This window comes from Takifugu rubripes, chromosome 7 (assembly GCF_901000725.2).
Source record: "Takifugu rubripes chromosome 7, fTakRub1.2, whole genome shotgun sequence".
In the NCBI taxonomy this organism is placed as follows: Eukaryota; Metazoa; Chordata; class Actinopteri; order Tetraodontiformes; family Tetraodontidae; genus Takifugu; species Takifugu rubripes.
Genome location: NC_042291.1, coordinates 8,832,160 through 8,854,272, shown reverse-complemented (window position 1 = coordinate 8,854,272; position 22,113 = coordinate 8,832,160). Strand labels below are relative to the sequence as shown.

At 47.4% G+C, this 22,113-nt stretch overlaps 1 protein-coding gene across 1 annotated transcript in view; it reads left to right on the top strand.

The window, feature by feature from the left end:
- znf407 (zinc finger protein 407) overlaps positions 1-22,113 on the top strand; it is a 105,116-nt gene that overhangs the window by 50,131 nt on the left and 32,872 nt on the right. Inside the window, exons 6-7 of the mRNA XM_011605376.2 lie at positions 15,952-16,118; positions 21,310-21,393. Of these exons, the coding sequence (XP_011603678.2) occupies positions 15,952-16,118; positions 21,310-21,393 (251 nt within the window). The remainder of the gene's footprint in view (positions 1-15,951; positions 16,119-21,309; positions 21,394-22,113) is intronic.

The window sequence follows — 22,113 nt, the reverse complement described above, 5'->3', positions numbered from 1 at the left end:
AGCTGCAACTGGGGACCGGGGGTGGGGGGGTTCAGCAGTAGGGGTTGTCAGGGGGAGCCAATTGCAAACATATGTTGGCTGGCAGCGAGTGGAGAGATGGATTGCAGTGGGACACTGTCAGAGAGGCAGTTTTATCACCATCTCTGCGGCCCTGTTCACCTGGTATTTTTAGAACACTGGGGAGATCTGTTAGTCAAAGGAGGGGGAGGTGGAACCGGGGGGGTGGAAGAGACCCGAGTAGCCGTCGGTAATGCCAGGCTCCACTTTTGCCAAATCTATCTGGGGGCCTCAAACAGGTGATTGTCTGTGAGGAGAGTCGAGTCCCAGTAGTTTATGGTTTCAGAAGGCTGATGGTTGTGCTGACTCGGGACCAGTTTTCTATTTGGTTCAGCCGTCCAAAACTTGATCCAAATGGGGAGGGGGGCCCGTTTGCTTTTTTCTAAGTGGAATGAATCAATGAGCAGCATTGGCTTAGCACTCAGCAGCAAATCCCTTAAAGAATAACAAATTTGAAAACAAAATCATCGGCTATTTAGCTAAAAAACAAGAGGTTGGATCGTGAGTCTGTGCACACTGCACCAGTCACAGGAGATGAAGCGCCTCCTTTTAGATTCAGATGTGCAAATTTTCACGTCACATGGAGTTTACATCCAGCTTACCATGCACATATTCATGATTGGAGGAAAAAGACAGACAAATAAAGGAGGTTTAGCACAAACAATCAGTTTATGTAAGTTCATTTTATACATGGAGGAAATCAGACATGTTTCATCTGTGTTTTGATGTCACTGAGCACTGGGACGGTGTGGTAGGCAGTGATAGTCAGACTCTAAACGAGACTAATTCAGCCACGTATGCAGTTTTAAACCCAGTGGGTTCCATAAAGAATGAAAGTGTGAGGGAGCGATGGGTGAGACAACAGAGTCCAACAGTGTGACAGGTTGTGTGTGGGTGAGAGAGCGCACGAGAGAGAGAGCTGAACTATTATAAACTGACACAACTGGGTCTTCTCCTCAGTCACACCACCACTCCTCACTGCAGGCACTCTGCGAAGATGAGGGCTTTTTGTCCTTTTGTTTGCCCAGCAGCGCACACTTTTACGTAGAAGGGTATATATAGTCTGAGGGGTGGGGTGACAGCCGTGTGTGTTTTCCTCTAAAGGTTACTCTTTGCTGAATCTCCTAATAAAAAAACAAACATGCAATTTCCTGTATTTAATGGACGAATAAGTGGGAATCAACCTGTGGAAAACAGTTGCGTAGTCTCCAGAATCCATACGGATGTTCCCAGGATCAGTAAGGAAGCTTTTTGTGCCATTGCTCGAAACATATTACAACCATTAATCATTTCCTGTATATTATTCCACTAATTGCAACGCGTAACTAAAGGCAAACCTCTTGGCTGTGATGTTATTGCGCAGACATAACAACCATTTTCACCTGGTTAGATTTTTATTTCACTTCTTTACACTTGAGTGGGAGGGGCTTGAGAGCATGATTGACAGCAATGACCTCGCTGTAATTTCTTGTAATGAGTTCTTTGAAAGCAGGGCTCCAAAAGACAACCGTCCCGTCTGGCATACCTGTTTTCATAGGTAATTGTTAAAACACGTGCCATTTTTCTTGCTTGTAATAATAAACTCTTCCTGCTAATACACTCTTCACTCTTGAAAGCAGAGTGCTGACAAGCCAGAAGAAAGATATATTTGTTCAAGTCAAGCGGGTGGTGGAGGAGCGAAAAAAAGCACGATACAAGCAGCTTTAGCGAGCGTTTTCAGTCTTTTGGAGATGCCTAATTGCTAAAGCCTGCACACAATTGTGCAGCACAGTTGCTCTGTAGGATTAGTTGAAGTCTCAGCCAAGCTAAATACATCAGAATGAAACAAAACAGGTGAAAAGGCACCATCGCAGATCCAGAAATAGCGAGCACGATGCTTAAAGAGGAGGCGTGATGACTCACAGAATGCAGACAAGCGTCCCTTATTGTGAGGCTGCAGAGGAGAATGTTTGTTTTCTTAAATCAAGTTTCCACTTCTGTCAGAAATACATGAGTGTTTTGGGAGCATCGGTTTTGGGTGCGTTGTGGTCGTGCACATCAAATCAGACCTGATGTCACACGTTGATTTGGTGAATGCGTTCACACGCCTCACATCGCCACGGTCGGACACGTCGCCGTGCTGGGGGCTGAGCGTGGCTGAGCAGTCATCTGGCTCCGCAGCGCTGGACGCTGGGCTCGCCGCCGCTTCCCAGCACGCTGCACGCTGCGGCCATATTGCCCCGGAACAGAGGAGCGGGACTGTCCGCGCTTGGCGGGTGGAGAAGGGGCGGAAGAGCCCTGCCTGGAGCCAGCGTGATGGCAATATGGAGCACATGGAGCAGGCAGGGGTCAAGTCACAGACAAACCACGAGTGTGTGTGTGTGTGGGGGGGGAGAAAAAGAGAGAGAGAGAAAAGCAAGCAGTTGATATAGGGAGATGGGAGAGATAAAGACAACCCCTAATTCATTAGAATAAATCCTTTCCCTTAATTATTGATAATGAATCTGCTCTTTAATCTTTCTCTTTCTTCCTCCCCTTATCTGCCTATGTCAGCACTTTGTCTCTGGTTTGGTGTTGGGTGGTATGAGGCCTAGTTTTCAGCCACCCAAGGGCAGCAGTCAATAACATCCCACTCTGCTGCGGCGGCGAGGAGCGATGCGTTGAGCAGTGCAGAAAAAGCAGTTGGAAAATATTCCCTGCGTGAGGTGCACTCTTCTTTTCACCTCACATCAAAGAGCAAAATCAAAGCGTTGCTTGATTACATTGTAAAGGCTGAATTAATGTCGAGTGAAGCCACGGCAACGGCAAAAGTAAGCGTTTGCTTGTTAAAAGCGGGATATAGCAGTGATCAATGCCGCACAGCAGCAATAACAACAGGCCAATTTGTGTTGGCGCTCTTCACCTCCCAGAGGTCCGTGCGCTGTCCTGGTGGGGTTCTGCTAATGTCTCAGCTTGCTCACGTTTGTATTTCCCGAATGCTTATTTGAGCAGGAGCCGGCGGACATCGGCCCCTGTTTACCCTGCTCAATATTTCATGGCGAATGAACACTCGCCGAATGAGGGATCGCGTTAATATTGCTGTTAAAATTAAGCGATAATTAAAATTTGTTAGTTTAAAAGCCATCGCAGTCTATAAAAGTTTGATTACTGGAAAATTAGCTGCATTAAGTTTTTATGGGTTGGCCCGTGCTATCACTTGGGAGCAATTTTTATGTACTTGTCATGGGCATATGGTGCAGCATTGTGAGTGTGTTTGTGTTTGGGGGAAGGGGGGGGGGGGGGGTGGGGTGTGTTGTAAGGGTAAGCATGTTGGTTCGTGGAAAAGCTGACGTGCGTTAAGGCTTAACACCCTTGTGGTCGAACCCGTATTCAGTTAAAGTGCTTTGGCAACGGTGACAGAAAATTGGCGCTTGCGTCTAGAGTCTAGAGTTCAGAGGTCACGCGTAAGCTGACCCAATCTGTGGCCGCTCCACGGTCCTGCCTCTTGATACTGGGTGTAGCAGGGACCTCTTCTCGCTAATGATAGCGGTAGTTGCCATTTAATAGCTCATCCCATCATTGGAAGCCAGTCGGTGTGTGAGAGCACCACGACCTTGACCCGTGCAATAAGGCTTTGTCTTCTAGCAGCAAAGCGCCGGCGGTCCCCCCGTCTGCTGAAGTTATTCTCTCCCCGGCGATGATGTCACCCACCCAGAGAGACCCAACTGGCATTACTCAGTTGGAAAAGAAGGAGAAATGCTAACAGTTCACCTCCGTATTCATTTCACATCCCATGGCACCAACCCAGGCAGCTACACGGCGACACAATTGTGCAGCAAACTGTTGACAGTGGTTGGACATTATGCACAGTGGGACTGTGGAAAAAACTGGGCTGTTGCCAGCCTGTTTTTCTTTTCTATTGAAACATCAGACTGTCATGGCAGAAATGGATGTTGCCAGGCATCACTAATGAGCCAATTAATCAATGAATTAGCTCAGCAGCGATTAAATTAATGCGGGCTGGACGGGCAAGCAGCAGTCGTGGATATATCCTGGGGAAGGTGATTAACACACAGAACAGGCAGCAATCAACAAGACTACTATTAAGTTGGACAATTCTTCCTGAACTTTTCCTCTTTTGCGCTAAATATGGAGCCGTTTTAATTCATTTTATTTTATGCGGAGTCAAGGAACATTATTATCTTTTCCCGCGTGGCTGCTCTGCATCGCCAACACGCTGTGAAGCTTGAGAGGTTGAGGACTTTATTTTCTTCAGCAATAACTTCTGCCAGTCATTAAGGACCGTCTCCTGAAACAAATAGCGCACAGGGGCAATAACTTTGCACTTTAACACCACAGTTTTGCTCCATATGTAAGGAGAATGATAGCATCGCCTTGGCCCACTCACCTAGCAAGTTAAATATTAAAATAAGCATTACCCAGACAAAACACCTCTGCTGAGATCGAGCGCATGAGTGAAGAGGTTACTTATTCTTTATTCCTGTACTCGACCAGTGGTGTATGAATCATTCATCCGGATTTTTGGGAGATTTACATAGTTTGGAAACTTGACTGCTGAGATAGAGGTTTATGTATTAAGGTTTCAGGCCGCGCTGTCCTAAAAGATGTCCGGCTCCGACTCTCCTCGGTGGAGAGTCCACTTAGTGGCTGCGTGTGCTGTGTGTAGTTCATGTGTGTGTAGTTCATGTGTATAGTTCATGTGTGTGTGGTTCATGTGTGTGTGGTTCATGTGTGTGTAGTTCATGTGTGTAGTTCATGTGTGTGTAGTTCATGTGTGTGTAGTTCATGTGTATAGTTCATGTGTGTGTAGTTCATGTATATAGTTCATCTGTGTTTAGTTCATGTGTATAGTTCATGTGTGTGTAGTTCATGTGTATAGTTCATGTGTGTGTAGTTCATGTGTGTGTAGTTCATGTGTATAGTTCATGTGTGTGTAGTTCATGTGTGTGTAGTTCATGTGTATAGTTCATCTGTGTTTAGTTCATGTGTGTGTAGTTCATGATGACGTCTGCCAGTTTTAGCCAGTGTGGTGTGTCCGTCCATCTCCGCTGCCCATTATCACCGTATGTCAGGGTCCATGCATCCTCAAAGTGGTGGGTGGGGGTGGGGGTGGGGGTGGGCGGCCGGTGAATGCTGGGGAGGCTCCCTTGATTATGTGACATCCTCCGGAAGACCTCTGGAGTTGTTTCCTCCATTACTTAGAGAGCGAGAGAGAAAAAAGAGGCCTTTTCACTATTGAGACTGTCACTCTCAATTTGGACTAATGGTAAGCATGCACAAGGCCTCCTGGATATTTCCCCCCACTTGCACTCAGTCTCCCCCCACCGCCATCACCATCACCATCACCACGCTGCCTGCCCTCCCCTCCCCTCCCCCCGCAGCAGCACATCGCCGCGGTGACAGTTTGATTAGATCATCAATCGTGGCCGTTAACAGCGGTTTTCCTGAGCACCTGGACCGGCAGGTCACAGCTGGCTCTGAGCTACCGCTGTCCTCCTGACCCAGAGCTGTGTACGACCCAGTCCACGTGCGCGTACACACAATTACACGTGCAGTCCCATCGCTTCGGTGGCCCGTCCCTGCCGGTTGTGCAGAATTAATTAAACAGGTGCTCCCGCTTCTGTGCTACAGCAAAGTCCCATTTTTGTCTCTGGGTTCATTTTGTTATTTTTTTTACCAAATATTTTGTTATTTTTGCCTCAAATTCCGTTCTGTGTTCCCTCTTCTTCAGGATGCGTCTGAAGGCCTTTAGACCCACCTTGTTATTCTCTTTCCAACACAGGACACTGCTGATGAATGTTTTGTTCCTCCTGTTGTATGTGACAAGCCATTTTCTAGATCGTGAAGCCAATGACAAGCGGAAGCACGGCGGTTTGTGCACGTAACATGACTGCTAAATGACATGAAACAGGCAGCAGTTGTGTATCTATATCTGCGCCCTTTTCTATCGGCTCCTCTGCAGCCTGCGCTCCTCTGCGCTCTGCAGATAGTCGTGTGTAGCACTTATGGCTCTTCATCTGTTACGCCACACACACGCTTTTTATGGCAGATTTGAGACAGTGCACAAACACACACGCGCACGCACGTACCGGTAAATTCAGCCGCGTCCACGCTTTGTCTTCGGCGGCTGTATCCTTCTGGTAAAGCAGTTAAATTTATGTGCTAACAATAATGGGACAAAGTGTGTGTCTCATTGTGATTCCTCAGGTATTCCATGATTAAATAAATGTCCCTGGTCTTTTCATAAAGCTTGTTTATGGCAGCGTGGCACCATATGCTGCATCCACCCAAACCACCCACCCACCTACCCATTTCTCTCTCTCCCTCTTCAGTTCCCCCTCTTTCTCTTTGTCTCTCTCCCGCCGTCTCTCTCCCCGCTCCTCTACGACCAGACGCGGTCTTTAAAGTGTGGCGGAGCACCTAAAGTTGGGGATTATCGTGTGGAGGCCATTACAGAGTGATGATGATTTCTATCTGCACCGTTCAGGTTCTACTTAGTAAATTGCGTGTTCCGTAATGGCGCCACAATAAGAATGATTCTGTGTTATCCGTGGCTGCGCCGCCGCTTCCTTTCTCCTGCTAAGTAGATGTTTAGGTGTGACTTATTTGCTGTATTCTGTGGAGCGTTTAAGTGTCTTCCTGCTCTGGTTTTACCCTTAAAGGGAGTGAGACTTTAAGATATTTACTTGAAACATCTGGGCTCTGAAGTGCAGCTATCAACCAGCTGAAAAAGCAGAATCGCCCACGTACGAAAACACGTCTTTGTCTCGCTAATGTGAGGAACGACGCTGCGTTCCTCCGCGGCTGGACACGTTGACTGGGCGAATATAGCGGGATAACTGCAGGAGTTGAAACTGGTAATTAATTCTCTAAAGCAGTGTCCTCCTGTCTTTGTGTGTGTGTGTGAGAGAGGACATAGAGGAACAAAAAAAAAAAATACATGGACGGTTCCTGCAAAGCAAGTTAGAAAAGCAATTAACTTCTCCAGCCAGGACACGGCGGTTCACACACGATAGTTCATTATATTATCTTGTTTGCTTGTTTCCTGGATTTGTATCTTGGTCGAGGGCCAGAGACGTCCAGACTTTATGTGCTCCAGACTTTTGTTGTTATTATTAATAGCCGTTTTGCGCTGACCCCCCAATGCTAATATGCTCAACAATGGCCCAAATTACCTGAGTGATGAGGACAGAGGAGGCGGTCCTGTCCCCCCTGTCCAGCCCATGCTACAGAATAGCTGGTACTCACCCCCCCCCCCCCCCACCACCACCTCCACCGCCGCTACCACCCAATGACCAAGATTAATGAAACCTCCGCCGTTTTTAATTAGCATGGCTGCAGTCATCAATTACATCTGCCCCACCCCAAATACAAATATTGTTATATTTGGAGGGGTGGGGGGTTCTTGATTTATTTCGTTGTGGTGGTCCAAGGAATGAGATGAATGGCCTCTCATCATGGTCATTTGCAGGGGATCGGGAGGAGGGTACAGGAGAGGGGAGGACATGGACAGGGCCAGCTCTGGAGAGCCGGGTCTACAGGGAAACACCAGTCTGGGTCTCAGCGGGCCAGAGCAGGGTTCTGAGTCCAGCTGTCAGGAACCTTAATTAGACTCCTGTAGAACCAAAGCTACACGGATATCAGTTTTCCTCCAACCGTAATGGCGAAACACGGGGCGTTCGACATCAGCCATCGCCCTTGAACACCCACTAAAATATACACAATGTGTCATGAAACTCTCAGCTCACTAAATTCTCATCTAAGGGCCCAAATTGATGATTTTTTTTAACCGCAGAGTCTGTTTTTCATGGTTTCTTGAAAGTGTTTTAGAGCGTAATAGGAGAAAGAGGCCTGGTTTGTAAATACAGGCGAACTGTCGGACTCGTATCCTCAAGATAACACTTTTCTACCAAAAAAGGTGAGAGAAAAGTCTGAAATAAGTTATTTTTTGCTAAAACTGGGCCATTATTCAGTATAACCTCATAAGTATAATACGGCATTCTTCGCTTCAAACAGCATGGAGACAACCGTGTTAATATCGCTTTGAAATGCGGCGCATTTCTCCATCTAAGATATGCAAATGAGCTGGAATTTTTGGCACAGTGGAGAAAACTCATGACGGCTGTAATGGCTGGTCATCCATTGAGTACTTTTTTTCCCTCCTGGATTATGAGCGCTGCCTCTTTGCTGTCAACAGAAGCCTTTTCACACATCCCCCAGCTCCTTCCACTCTTCTTATTTGTTGTTCTTGTGCCGACAAATTTGCATGATGCTTCTGTTAAGTTCTGTTGCCGAGTCGTCCTTTTGAAGCGCTCACGCCGCACTCGAACGTTTCGCCAAATCCCAGAACGGCGTCTCTTGATAGTTCCAGAAACACGGGAAATTAGCACGCTAAACATAAGGCCAACATTTTATTCTTGTCAGATTTGACGTGAGCGAGCATTGTGGCAGCTCGTGCACTGTGCGAGGGCAGCTTAATCCACAAAGCTAGCTGTTGAAAATGAGACAGCATTAGCAAAATACTGAGCTACGACTTAATGCATTTGTCCTTGTGAGGAGGAGGAGTGGAACCGGTGCCAGATCCTCGCCTTTGTGCTGCTCTGCATCTCAGTTTAGTGTCAGACTGGACTGCAGCTCCTTCTGATACCACACAGCATGTAAAGTTGGAGGCAAGCTGCAAACTCTCTCACCCGCTCCCATCTCCCTGCTGAGCTTCGCTTAAAGGAAGTGTTTACATTTTTCACACGAGTGGTCTCGTTTGAGTTTAATTATGAGGACAAATAAATTCTGCACCTCAACTTAAAATGAAACAGAAGCAAAAATATCAAATGTGCTCGTGAAGCGCAGCTCCTGCCTCCACTTCCTTACAAGGATTTGTCCTGATAATAACACACAGACTGGAAGATGTGCAGATCATTTCTATGCTATACTGCAACAGTGAGCTAACGGTGCGCACACACACATACACACACACACACACGAACACATACCACAGATTTTATATCGTTACTGCCGTGGCTATTGCCTGCCCACTGACTCCAGAGAGATGGGTGGGAAACATCTTGAATATTTTATGAAGCTCTGGAACCCCACCTCTGTCTTCCCCACCCAGCGATCTACTGGACACACACACACACACACACACATGGAAAGAGAGAGGGAAGAAACAGAAAATAATGTTTTAAATGCAATCATTGTCAGGCCCAAACAATGTCATTTATCAAGGGAGCATTTGGGACTGTATAATAAGTTTCACATTATTAATACAATTTTTCATCCTCTGTCAAGCCTATCTGATTTATGGCACACATGTGATCTAAGGTGATCATTGAATTACAATTTCAGTAATAAGAGGAAGAGAGTGGACCAGGTCTTTTACTTCTGCCCAATGGAGCACGCCGTCTCACACACCCACACGGACACGCGCACATGCACGGGATTCTGGATAAACACCCTCCAGTTGGAGTAAATAGCAATTACACACACACACACATGCTAAAATCTTCACTGGTCTGTCTGAGCTGGAACTTTAGGCGGCCGCGCTGCCCAGCAAATGTGCTAAATATCTGCGCGCTACACTTGTAAACCAGTTTCCTAATTTCACTGAGAAAAGCAGGAGATGGGAGAAAAACAAATGAACCCAGGGCCCCCGTTAATTAGATAAGGGACAAAGCTCATTATTCTAAAATGATATTGGGGCCCAGAGAGTAAATATGAGTGGCCTGTTAGAGGCTCGGTAATGGGACGGAGATGCACGTCGTTAAAGGGCCGGATGATTTACAGCCAGAGCCGCTCTGATGTATAGACTGTACCTTTTATTAAGTGGCTGTTGTTACAGCCCCCGACTCAGTCATTTCCCTCAGCGTGTAATCAAAATCCATATCCAGACACCCCACCGCTCCGAACACGGATTACTCCAGATGGGAAACAAATTACAAGAACGGCGGCATTCCCTACTCGCAGCAGCCGTCTCGGCTCACATCCAGCAGTGGTGTTCAGAGATGTTCGAGATTTTCAAAAAAGCTAAAAGAAAAGACAACAAATAAACAAATGACGGTATGAAATAATTTTGAGGTAATTAAATAACAGTCACACCCCAATCACGCATCCAGCTCGCACTTTTAGCAATCTGGCTCCACTTGATGGGATTAGCCTGTTGTTGAGGGCCCCGTGATCGGCATCATACATCATCCTGTTTGATTTCTCTTTAGAGTGAATTTAGGGGAGCGGCTAATTGGATTGGGGGAGTCTAGCCCCAGTTAAAGATGGTAAACAGCAGCGCAGACTTGTCCCCCCTGCGTTCTCAGCCCCACGGGCTCCGAAAGAAAACACCACCCCTCCTCGGAACCGCCGCAATTTATGACACATTTTCTCTGTATTCTTAAAAGATAATTAGGTTTATCACCCATTTTCCCCCTCCCTCCTCTGCCAAATCTCTTCCCTTCTCTTTTGTGTACCTGAGAGCGCACGGCTACAACATGAAAACATAAATATTTCTGCAGCACAGCGGCGCTGGCAGGTGAGCCTAATGAAATTCTAGGAGTGTAATTTGATTTACGAGGTGCTAATGCGGCCTGATATTAGAGAGAAAAAGCACTGATATGGCCGCCTTGTGCTGTATTTAAGGCCTATCAGGAGCCTGATAAAGAGCATCCTGTCCTCAGCACCGCCGCTGAGTTATTGTTGCTGATATTCATATTGATAGTAATTTTTCCCGACGCAATTTAGAGCCGGTGATATATAAATACGGAGATAATCGTTAATTTTCTCGCCGGCTCAAATTTCCGCGCTTTTAATTTAGGAATTGCAGGAGACGGTTTGGCCTGCGGATGGATATCGGGGTGTGTCCGAAGGAGAGGCCACGCGGGGTCGCACGCTCGAGTGTGCGTTCGCCGCTTTTTCTTCAAGATGTTTTTATTTATCTTGAATAACCTTTGGAATGAAGTGAACCTGGAATCAGACGTGTGTGTGGGTCCGGATATCTGCATCCAAGCGTTTGTGCCCGCACCTCTCAAAGTGTGTTTGGGACTGTTGAGCTATGGCCCATAATAAAAGCAGGCAATAACGGGGCCATCACAGAGGGACCTGGCCTCTGTGCCCGGCTGCTCCCCCTCCTCCCAGCCACCTCCCCCTCCCCCTGGCCTCCCTCCACCCCCCTAAGTTATGAGCTGAATAACAAGGCAACAATATTAAGATAACATTTCCTGATTGTTTGTCAGGCAGGAGGCTTCTTCACCCCGCTTTCATCACGTCCACCGTCTTCATTAAATTGACAATTTGTATTTGCCCTACAGCAGGATAAACAGGAGCTTATCTGATGGGCCTGCTCTTTTATTATTTATTTCATTATCTTCTTCTTCTTTGCTTCTCCTCCCCCTCTTTCTCCCGGGATTCAAGGTAAACATAAATCATCAGCCTCTCTGTTGTGTGCTCTTGTTTATGTTACAGTCGTATGCGGCGGTGGTGGCGGCGGCCGTCTCAGAGGAGGCTCATGTACCCTCCTCTGCACACACATGTGGCCTCTTCCTGGAGGTTTTAGTTGTTCTTCTGTGTGATGTGCCCGGGCTCTCCTGCGGGCCTCGCCGTGATAGAGCTCGATGGATGTTTCGCTTCAAAATGCCCCGCTGCTGGGATCTGCTCCTCTGAGATGCCGCTCCTCTCGCCGCGGCAGAGTCCGCTTCCGCGTTCACCCGGCAGCCTTCGGGAAACCGATCGGAGCGCCTGCGGGCTGCATCGACTGCGGCGCTCTTTAAATAGTTTCTCCTAAAGTGGGTGAGTGATGATGTTGCCCGCATCGATATCTTCACCCGGGCAGCGGCCTGTCGTCAGCTGACATTGTGCCGGCAAACGAAAAATAACGAAGCCAGTGTCCTTACTTAGGAAGCGCTTGTCCCAGAAATTGAATCTTTTCACAATTTTTTACCCAGAACCCCTGCTGCCCCCCCCCCACCCCCACCCCCCCTTCTAATCAGGTTTCAATTGACTGCCACTAAAGGAAGAGCCTCTCCTCAGACACATGTATAGGTCCGAACCCAGTCAGCAGCCATTTAGGGCTTACTCAGTCTTCCTCCCAATATGTTGGAGAGCTCAAGGCCAAATGATTTAATCTTCATTCAGCTAATTTAGTCTGGATTTAAGCTGCCGGGTTGTCGAAGTGCAGAGTGATGGAGTCTGAAAACAGGATGAGAACGAAAGAGAGAGGGAGGGGGCAATCGGAAGGATTGAGGGAGGGAAACAAAGAGCAAAGAGAGATGGAGCGATAGAGAGAGAAAGGCAACGGCGAGGGAGGGTTGGGGGCTGAAGATGATGATCCATCCTGACCCTAGTGAATGCTGTCATGTTCCTCCCTCTAGGTAATCTCTCTCACTCACTCGCTATTTTGCATGTGAAAATGCTCTCCTGACAGTTGCATATCAGATAAATTTTTCTCTCTTTTCTCCCCCACCCCTTTTTTCCCTTCACCAAATAAACAACAGTCTTCACTTTGAAGTTGTCTGTTTGTGTCAGTTTGGCTCGAGGCGAGAGTCGGCCTCTCTCTCTCTCTCTCTCCCTCTCTCAGTCTCTCCCTCCCTCTCTCTATCGCTCTTTGTGTTGCTGCGCGCTGGTGGATTATTTCCTCTCACTGACCAGCTGAAATCCTGGTTTCCCCAAAAGCCCAAAACATTTGTTTTTTTAAACAAAGAAAATCTCCTTATATACATTTAATGAGTGTGAAGTTTCAGAGCAACCCCCCCCCCCCCCAAAAAAAAAAAACATGTCTGAGAATAAATATTACATCTAGCAAACTGTGAAAATGGCACATTTAAATCTATTTTCATACATGCACAAACTATGCCAATAACATAATTAAAGTCTGCAACAGCCAGGCAACAAGCACGTCATCGCCACTTGGGGGCGATAGTGAGTGCGTTTGGTCAGGACTCGGGTCTTCTTTCATACACACTCCAACCCTAGTTAGAGGTACAGTAAGTCTCTCCTCAGGGATTTATATCACAATTAAGGCCAGTGTGGCCTGTGATGTTCTGACAGTAGCCCTATATGCCTGAACTGATGACAGGATCACACCACAGTATAGATATGGTAATGAGTGACAGTATAGACACGGCGCCATGGCGCTTTCTGAGCAGACAGGCAAGAGGCCCACCTGAGTCTTTGAATAATTCTGCACGGGGTGTCAATCATGCCGCCCCGCTCGGTGATCAGAGGGAGCGGAAAGAGGGAGGAGGAAGTGGCGAGGGAGGAGATGAAGAGGTGCAGCGGAAGGAGAAGTGGTGATGTAATGACGGCAAGGAGAACCTGCTCACAATTAGAGTTTTATCCCCACTGTGGTGTCAGCTAAGCAGGGCAGCCACCGAGAAATGAGTGTGACTTTAAGAGTTGGGGTGAGGGAGGGAGTCCCTGGCGTACAGTTCCAATATATACGCTCACAGATTGGGAAATCAAATGAGAAATGAGGTAAAACAATCACAGCCTCATCGCTCAGTTATTTTGCCTCCTTTTTAAGTGTTAGTAAATAATCTTGTTTGGATGGATGAATCACTGCTGTGATCCTTTATATCCCCTTGTTATATGTCACTCTCTTTAGGCACCGCTTAGTTTAGCCTAGCCTAGCTTAGCTTAGCACATCATTGATGGGCTGTCGTAGCTGCACAGCGGCAGTGCTGAGCCACCATCTTTGCTAACATCAGCGAGAATAAAAATACTTGACATTTGGCATTACAGTTGAGCCAATTCAAAGCAGTATGTTATATAAAGGTTGTTCTCTGTGTACTCATGAGAGAAGTTCATTTTTTACTAACAGGATTCCTCCACCCTCTATTGTGGCTGTAGTCTTCTGCTCCTGCCATCATAAATGCTCAGAATTCTCCTCTTTGCATGTCATATTTAAAAATGTTTGGCAGCATTCATGAATTAGTTGTTTTCTACATTGCTAGTCTTTCCTTCCCGTCCTCCATCTCATGCACACACATCTCTCCCCAGCTCTTCTCTCTCCAGCCTAGCTTGGGTGGGTTTTGCATGGTGCCTGGCTGTTTAGAGGCAGTATGCATATGTATGGGTGAGGCGGTGGATCGTGACGGGATCTGACACGCGGGGACAAGATCAAAGCGCTCCATCTGATCCCATAAAAACAGACGCAAACCCTCCTCTCATCCTTACAAAACCCCTACTGGTAGTCAACTCTGCCAGCCAGAACTCCTCCATCTTCTTTCCTTCTCTCCTCGTTTTTCCTCCATCGCTGCACGCCGCGTGCCCACGTCAAGGCCTGCCTGACTTTGCGATTACGCCTCATGACAAACAACGGCCCGTTTAGTTCATAAAGCAGGAGTGTTGTGCATAATGCTTACAATAAAAGATAGCATCTCTTCACTCATCTTGTTTAGCTCTCCCGCAGTGGCTCAGGCGACGGGCTGTTCTATAAATACCGTCGGGAGGGTGGAGGGAAAATGCAGATGCATACGTACATCTGCTGGTCAAATAAGTCCCAAATCTCTTCCAAGTCGTTTCCCGAGCACGGGACGCAAAGAAAAGCCGTTTAAATTTGCATTTTAAGCTCACAGCCAGGTGATAAAGGCACCATTTTCAAGCTGCTTCCTCCGTTCTGATAAGTGAACATAAAATGTCCTCTCAGTGCGGCCTGACATCCGTATCACATTCAGATTCATCTCCATGGAACATATAGATTGATATGGTAGCCAAGACATGCTTTCCTTTCCCTCTCCCCCTCTTTAATTCCCTCCTTTTTCTCTTTTTGACTCCCTCCCTTCCCACCGCTCTTCCAGTAAGGAAGATGTACGAGTTTGAATTATTGATTCAGACACATGCTACATGCTGCTTGGAGTCATTATTTGTTCAGGTGAGTGTCATGCTGCACACTAGGAAACTGATACCGTGGGGATTAAGCGACACAATCAGAATTTAAAGACAGCCACCCTGCCTAAAATAACACGGCCCTCACTGCAAGACAAATGCCTCCCAAAACCTGACTTCATTTGTTTATGACTCGCGCATTCGTCATCCTGCGCCTAAATTACAGCACAGGGCTAAAGATTAATTCCAGCACAGACTTTCTCCATTGTTTTCACGTGAAGCCCCACGACGCTGCCGATGAATAAAGGTGTAGACATCCTACACGTTGATTTAAAAAAGAGCACAATGCTGCTCTTACTGAGCCGTAGGCGTCAGCTCGCTGAACAGACAGATGTCTAAAGTATATACGGAGAAGCCTTTTGCTAACAACCAACATCACATGTGTTAAATCATCCTTTCAGCTGGATTGATGCTGACTGTCTGCCACGTGTTAATTACTCTGTGCGAGCAGAAATTAGAGCACCGCGTTTGCGGAGGCAGTAAAAAGGAGCCTGGCTCTGAGGAGAGCAGCAGCTAAGCTGTTGCTAACTGTTCATTTACCCCGGCTAAGTGGTCAGGGAAGCCGGACAGGTGAACTCTATTCTCTTTACCGGCCCTGGGGTGGCTGTGTGTGTCTGTGTGCGTCTGTCTGTGTCTGTGTGTGTGTTGTAAAGCAGCGTAACAGAATTTCTGTAGTCCTCTGGGCCCTGGTGCAAAGCAGAGAATAAATGGTGGAGGTGGCAGGCCAGGACAGAAAAATCAATGCCTGCTTATACAGACATGACACACCAGCAGCAAACTGCAGTGTGTGTGTGTGTGTGTGTGTGTGTGTGTGTGTGTGTGTGTGTGTGTGTGGGTGTGTGTGTGTGTGTGTGTGTGTGTGTGTGTGTGTATGTATGTATTTGGGGCAGATGTACAGCGGGCAGTCATGTGTCTCAGTGTAAGAACCCACCAGCCTCTATTTTCCTTCTCACGCCGTTGATTTGTCTTGTGTTTTACGTCAGCTTTGGGATCTGTAAATAACTCTGGGCCCCCCCCCCCAACACCTCTCTTCTTCTCTTCCTCCAGGAAGTACGAGTGTGACTTGTGCGAGCGCACCTTCAGTGAAAAATGGGCTCTGAACAACCACAAGAAACTGCACAACGGGGAGAAACCGTACAAGTGTGCCTGGCCGTCCTGCCACTACTCCTTCCTCAACCTGTCCGCCATGAAGGACCACTACAGGACCCATACTGGTGAGACCCCCCACGGCCGCCCCATTACCGTCGCACCCCTCTGCAAGCACTCGACAGCAGCTCCAAACAGAAGTTCATGAGATTTGCCACGAAAAACACAGGCAGACATTGTTTTCACGAGTGAAAGACAGAAGGTCATTTATCAGGGAACGCTATAATTGGATCAGACAAAATGTACTTTTCCATTCCGTCATGGCCGTAAACAGTTTAACAAATAAAGTTTGTGTTAGCTGTGAAAATCTCACATTAATTATGAAGCCTCACAGCTTTGTTTGGGAGGGAAAATACACACACGTTCCGGGCCAATAATCACCAGGACTTGTCCATCTGCACAGATTTTCAACATCCAGAGAAAGTTGAGAACTAAATCTTGGCACCCTCGCAGGCACACATTGCATTAAAGCCTTACGTCCTGATCCCGATAGAACTGTCGCAAGAGTAGGCACTTTGTTTTTTTTATTTATTGGAATTACAGACAAACAAAGCCAAAGAAACAGCAGGAAATAAAAAAAAAAAAGCTGTTTGGATTTCATTTTTTCTAGACAGAACTAGCTGCTGCGTGTTTCCCTAAACTCCATCTGTGGTTTGCAGACCCAGCTGGTCAACAAGTGAGTGTTCGTCAAATCCATCTGATGCTCAGATGGGATTTTTCCACATTAGAGGAACATAATCAAAGGCTGGAGACATCAGGTCTAGGCTACGCGCTCGGCCGTCCACCTTTAATCTGTCCGTCAACAACCCGGGCCGAGCCGAACACGAAGCTTGGCTTCCAGGAGAATTTGCTGTCCGCTCTCTCTTCCGCGGTGGAAACCAGCAGCAGCTTGTTCCGATTCTATTCTTCCATTTCTGTACGTTGAGCTCAGCAGCATGTGGGACTGCGCTGACTCATTCTTTACTTTTTTAAAAACTTTGGACAGACAGATGGCGGGGTGGGCGGTGGGAGGATACTGCCTTGAATAATAGCCCCTCCATAAGAGCTGGACTCAACCGCTCTGGAAGCATCTTTATGCCGCCGTTGCTCCTCAGCCTCGGTAATGTCCCACACGCCGCTTCTTGATGCCCTTTTAAGTCAATGACAGAAGCGGCAGCCAGCGGCCTGACACTCTGACTGAACGCTTGCAGGAGAGCCCTCCATCCGTCAAGGCTGCCCGCCGCGCACGGAGGTGCGCGCGCGTGCGCTGGGGGAGAGCGCGGGGCTTGCTGGATGTTATTTTAAAGGTGTTTTAACAGTGATGTAACATCAAGGCGCCTGTGACATAATTAGACCTTTTATTTTCATTTGTTTGCAGCACCTCATCATTTCCCGTCAGGTGACTGCCATCAGAGTGTCACCCCCGTCAACCTGGCGTGGGGCGGGGCGGGGTGCGAGTGTGTGTGCGCGCGCGCACGTCTCTCGTTTCGCAGGTTTGGCAAGAAAAAGGAGTTGGAAGAGTGCGAGGGGAGCGATGGGGACGGATCCAAGCATGGAAATGAGACAGAGGGTGACGGAGTGTGAGCGCATGACTAGAGGAGGCTTTACATTAGACGTGAAGGAACCTCATTTTAGGCGCACTGAGACCTGACTTGATTAGCAACACCCAAAACAACTAACCTGATTTACTCCGCGTGACCCCCCCCCTCCCCCCGACGCTCCGTGCCCGTTGTAATTGGTGTTGGGTTCAACGTTTAGCTGCGACTATACAATCATTGCAATCACATTCCAGCGGCTAACCTGACACGCTGAAATATTATCTGCATGCGTGTGATCCGTTTAAAGGTTATAAATCGACCCCTTCACGGCACCAAGATGCTACGCTAATAAAATAAGTAGGCGATTTTAAAGTTGAACCAATCTGTTCTGGGAACAAAGCAGTTAGTAATGGGGATGTGAGCTGCAGTGTGTTTCTGTGTGTGTGTGAGTGTGTGTGTGTGTGTGTGTGTGTGTGGTATTACGGGCTCAGAGGACAATGACTAACAGAGGAGTGTGTTCTGGAACTGAGAGTAATGATAAACACATCTAGCTCATTTGTTGCAGCTTTCTGCAGTTCGCTTACCGAATAAAACCTCAAAGCGCCATCCTGCCACAGAGAACTTCACCTAAAAGGCACGAAGAAGAATTTGAATAAGATGTTCTTTGTCGAGCTTTTTTTTTTTAAAAAAAAAGGGCCCGATCTAAAAATAAAAGGGGGGAAAAAAAAGGAGTGAAACGTACTAATCCATCATAACACTGAGGCTGCTGTGATCTCATGCTGGAATAACGATGGCGACGCTCACACAGGTTGGGTGAAAGAAAGGGAAAAACACGTATTTAAAAAAGAATTTTTACCAGGTCCCTGCTTGAAACTGTTGAATTTCATCATACTGCAGACCCCCCCCCCCCCTCCCACACACACACACCGCCGCCAGTATGACTAAACACACACACACTCCAAAAGCAGCATCACCTCCACTCTCTGTCTCCTGGAGTCTTTGTTTGTCTCTGATTTGTGTGTTTTTTATGATAATCGCCCCCCCCCCTTCTCGGACCTGTCGTGCACTGGGGGGTGTTGAGGGGTGTTCAGTGGCCGTCAGCTGCCAGGGTCATTTGTACCAGCTGATGAATGAGCGGCTCAAATAAATAAATAAGTGCACTACATTTGACCCAGCCAGCTTTTCCCAGGCTCTCGGCTGTTTGGTTTGCTGGGGCGGGTGTGTGTTGTGGGGGGGGCAACACAGCGACAGGGCCGCAATTGATTCCTCATCGCTTCGGTTTGTCGCTTAATCTGGCGATATGCTGATAAATCTTCCCACTTTGTCAATTAATTTCCCTGAAAAATGAGAGCCAAAATGGCGAGCACATCAATACAGCAGCCGATTCCGTGTCAAAAAAATTAAGCGGTAAAATTAATTGCCCTCCTATTCGCTCCTGCTAAAACATAACTAATGAGGGAGGCAATTATAGCTGCATGCAGTCGCCTCCAGGGTTATTTAAAACACACACACACACACATATGCATGCACATATATTCACATGTGCATAAAAAGGTTGTATATTTTGACTTTAAAGTCGTATTGTCTCACAGGAAGTGTGGCAGAATGAAGTGCATCATGGGAACAATCGAGAAACAATCAGCTAAGATTCATGGAAAATGGATGCTTTCTTATGCAAGTTTGCACAGAAGTTTGCGACCTTTATCCAGATTTATATTTTTGTGGACGGGCGTGTCCCGCCCGCGGGGACTTTAACCTCCTGGGCCCTTTCTGAGACCAGGCTCCCCGTCTCCCCCCTGGTGGTTTTTGGGTTAGTGGTGCATAAAGATGAAATTTAAAGGAAGGCTTGAGGTGGCGTCCAGTAAAAGGCGGCGGTAGCTGGTGAAACGGTGGAAGGTTGTGTTGACAGCGCGTCACTCTTGCGTCCCCCCACCTCGCCGTCCCCGCCCCGGGGCCCTCGGAGGGCTCACCGCCACAGAGCTGCAGATGAAAAGCACACATGTAATTTATCGCCAATGTTTCCTCCTCAAGAATAATTGTGGCGACCGCGACTGGGCCCGGGGATCGATGGCTATGGATTTTCCTGCGGCGGGGTCTTGTATCGCCGGGCATAATGAGAGGTGGGAGGAGAGCGAAGGGGAGGAGTGGAGCGCTTTTTTTTTTCCCTGACGCAAGGAAAATGTCTGACCGGAGTTTAGACACACGTGAATGAGGGATGGTTTGAGCTCACGCCTGGAGGTCGTCGGGTTAGAGTCAAGCGCCAAAGTTTAAACCAAAAAAAAACAAAGGGCCATAAAATACTTTTAATCAAACGATGTAACACTGACATTTATTATTTCCTCTCAATTGACAGAAAAAGGCCACAAACACAAAGATTTGTGGTTTAGTGGCATCTTTTGTGGTATATTAAAACCCCAAGCGATATAATCTTCTGCTATTTGACTCTCCCACTCGTAAACACGAGCACACAGGAGCAGATGAAACATCATACTGGCATGCTCACAGTGCGGCAATATACCAGCGTATATTGGATTGTAACCTCTATGTCCTCATACAGGCTCTATTAAATCAGCAGAATAAATCTTCAGTCGGGGGCAGGACATAAACTTTTGCGCAATGATGCAGAATTTCACAGTCACGTTGTGATCTCATCTTCCCCTTTTAATTTCACAGCTCCAGCCAGATTTTTCAGGTGACGGATTCGAGCTCTCTTCAACTAAAAAACGGCGTTCCTTTAAAGGCCGCTCGCACTGAACGCTGACCCGTGCGTGAAGGCCGTTCCTCTCCTCTCTAAGTGGCACTGCATTAAAACTCTTCTCACACTCGAGTGGCTCTGAACGGGTGGAACAGAAGAAACTCCGGGCAGCTTTGTCTCTCCGTGCGGGAGAAGAGCGCCGCCGCGTCCCAGCTGGGAGGGATCGGCCAAATGTGTGTTGTCAGTGTGTGGCGGGAGTCCAGCATCAGCATTTAGATGCCGCAAACGCGCGCGAGCGTCCGCTGCCAGCGTTGTGTGGCGGCTGCCTGCATCCGTACACGCTCGTTTGCTCATTTGCGGGCACATCTGCGTCCGTCTTGCGTCTGTGTGCGCCCGTGTGTGCGTCTCCCCAAGCGAGCCTTATCGCAGACATTGATGCACGCGCGCGTGTGTGTGCGTGTGTGGTTGCGTGCAAGTGGCAGAGAGACAGAGTGAAAAAGAGAGAGAGACCATCATGCTGTTAATGACAGAGCCAGATGCAGAGAGGAGGAGGAGGAGGAGTGTTAAAAAAAAGCTCTCCATGTTCCCCATCTGGAAGGCATTGCCCCCAAATGAAGTTGTACAAAACCATCCCATTGATAATAAAGCTAATTTTTATGGCTCTGACAAGTATGTAATTATGTTCAGCGGTGCTTTTCAGATTTTATCACAGTCAATAAACCACACTGACAATTTCCCGTCCCCCATTTGACATATTTACACGGATCCATCTGATTGGAGGAATTAGTTAGCTGCGAGAGCACTGATGGATGTACGCTAGTGATCTGTGACTTCTGCTCGCCTCATCTGTTAGCCAACTAGACCCGCCGCTCATCTGCTCGCTCCGTCGTCGCCTTTTCTCGGTGTTCTGCCTTTTCCCATCCATCCCAGTGCAGCATTTCCCCCTCCCCAGTTCTTTGAATCCATATAAATGCTATAGGTTCCTTTTCTCCCCCTCACTAGTTCTTTTTTTCTTTGCTCTCATTCTGTTTTCTCTCTGTTTTCCAGGTGAAAAGTCTTACCTGTGTGACATGTGTGGATTTGCAGGAGGAACCAGACATGCCCTCACCAAGCACAGACGGCAACACACAGGTGAGATGCAGTCCCTGATGTAAACCAGTCACACACACACACACACACACACACACACAGGCTGACAGTGATTGGCACACGGTCGCATGGTGCAGCCACTCTTTTCTTCTTGTTCTTGGTAGTTTTAACAACTGATCCCTCTCTCTCTCTTTCACACACACACACACACACACACACACACACCCCAGTGTGACATGCTGCTGTCGGTGATAGGCATGTGTACCATTATGCCCGACTGAATCTGAGATTTTTAATTTCGGTTATCATTTCACCATGTCATTCTGTCACTTAGGGAAATTGCATTTTTTTTTCAGATAGGCTGTCAATAACAAGTATTTTTTTCCTTCTTTCCGTCCTTTTTTCCTCCCTGAAATCGCGGCGCTGAGACAATTCTGTTCTTAACTGTTGCCTGGCAGGCGACCAAGGATCAAGTATCCTGTTATAAATATTCATCCAGCCTTTTCATTATACATTTTATTTGCTCTTCTGGGTTCTTTTTTGCCATTTTTTCCCTGAAAACCTTGCATTTCCCGCCTTTCCCATCTGTGTTGATGTGACACGATATGAGTACGAGTTTAAAAATGGAGCATGACACCGTATTTATATGAGGGAAAAAACGCGTACGGAACACAGCGTGCAGGAATTAAAGTATTTCAACTTGGAGTCCGGTTTCCTGTTTATTCAGAGTAAAATGCTCCAATTGTTCAACATGGGATGTCC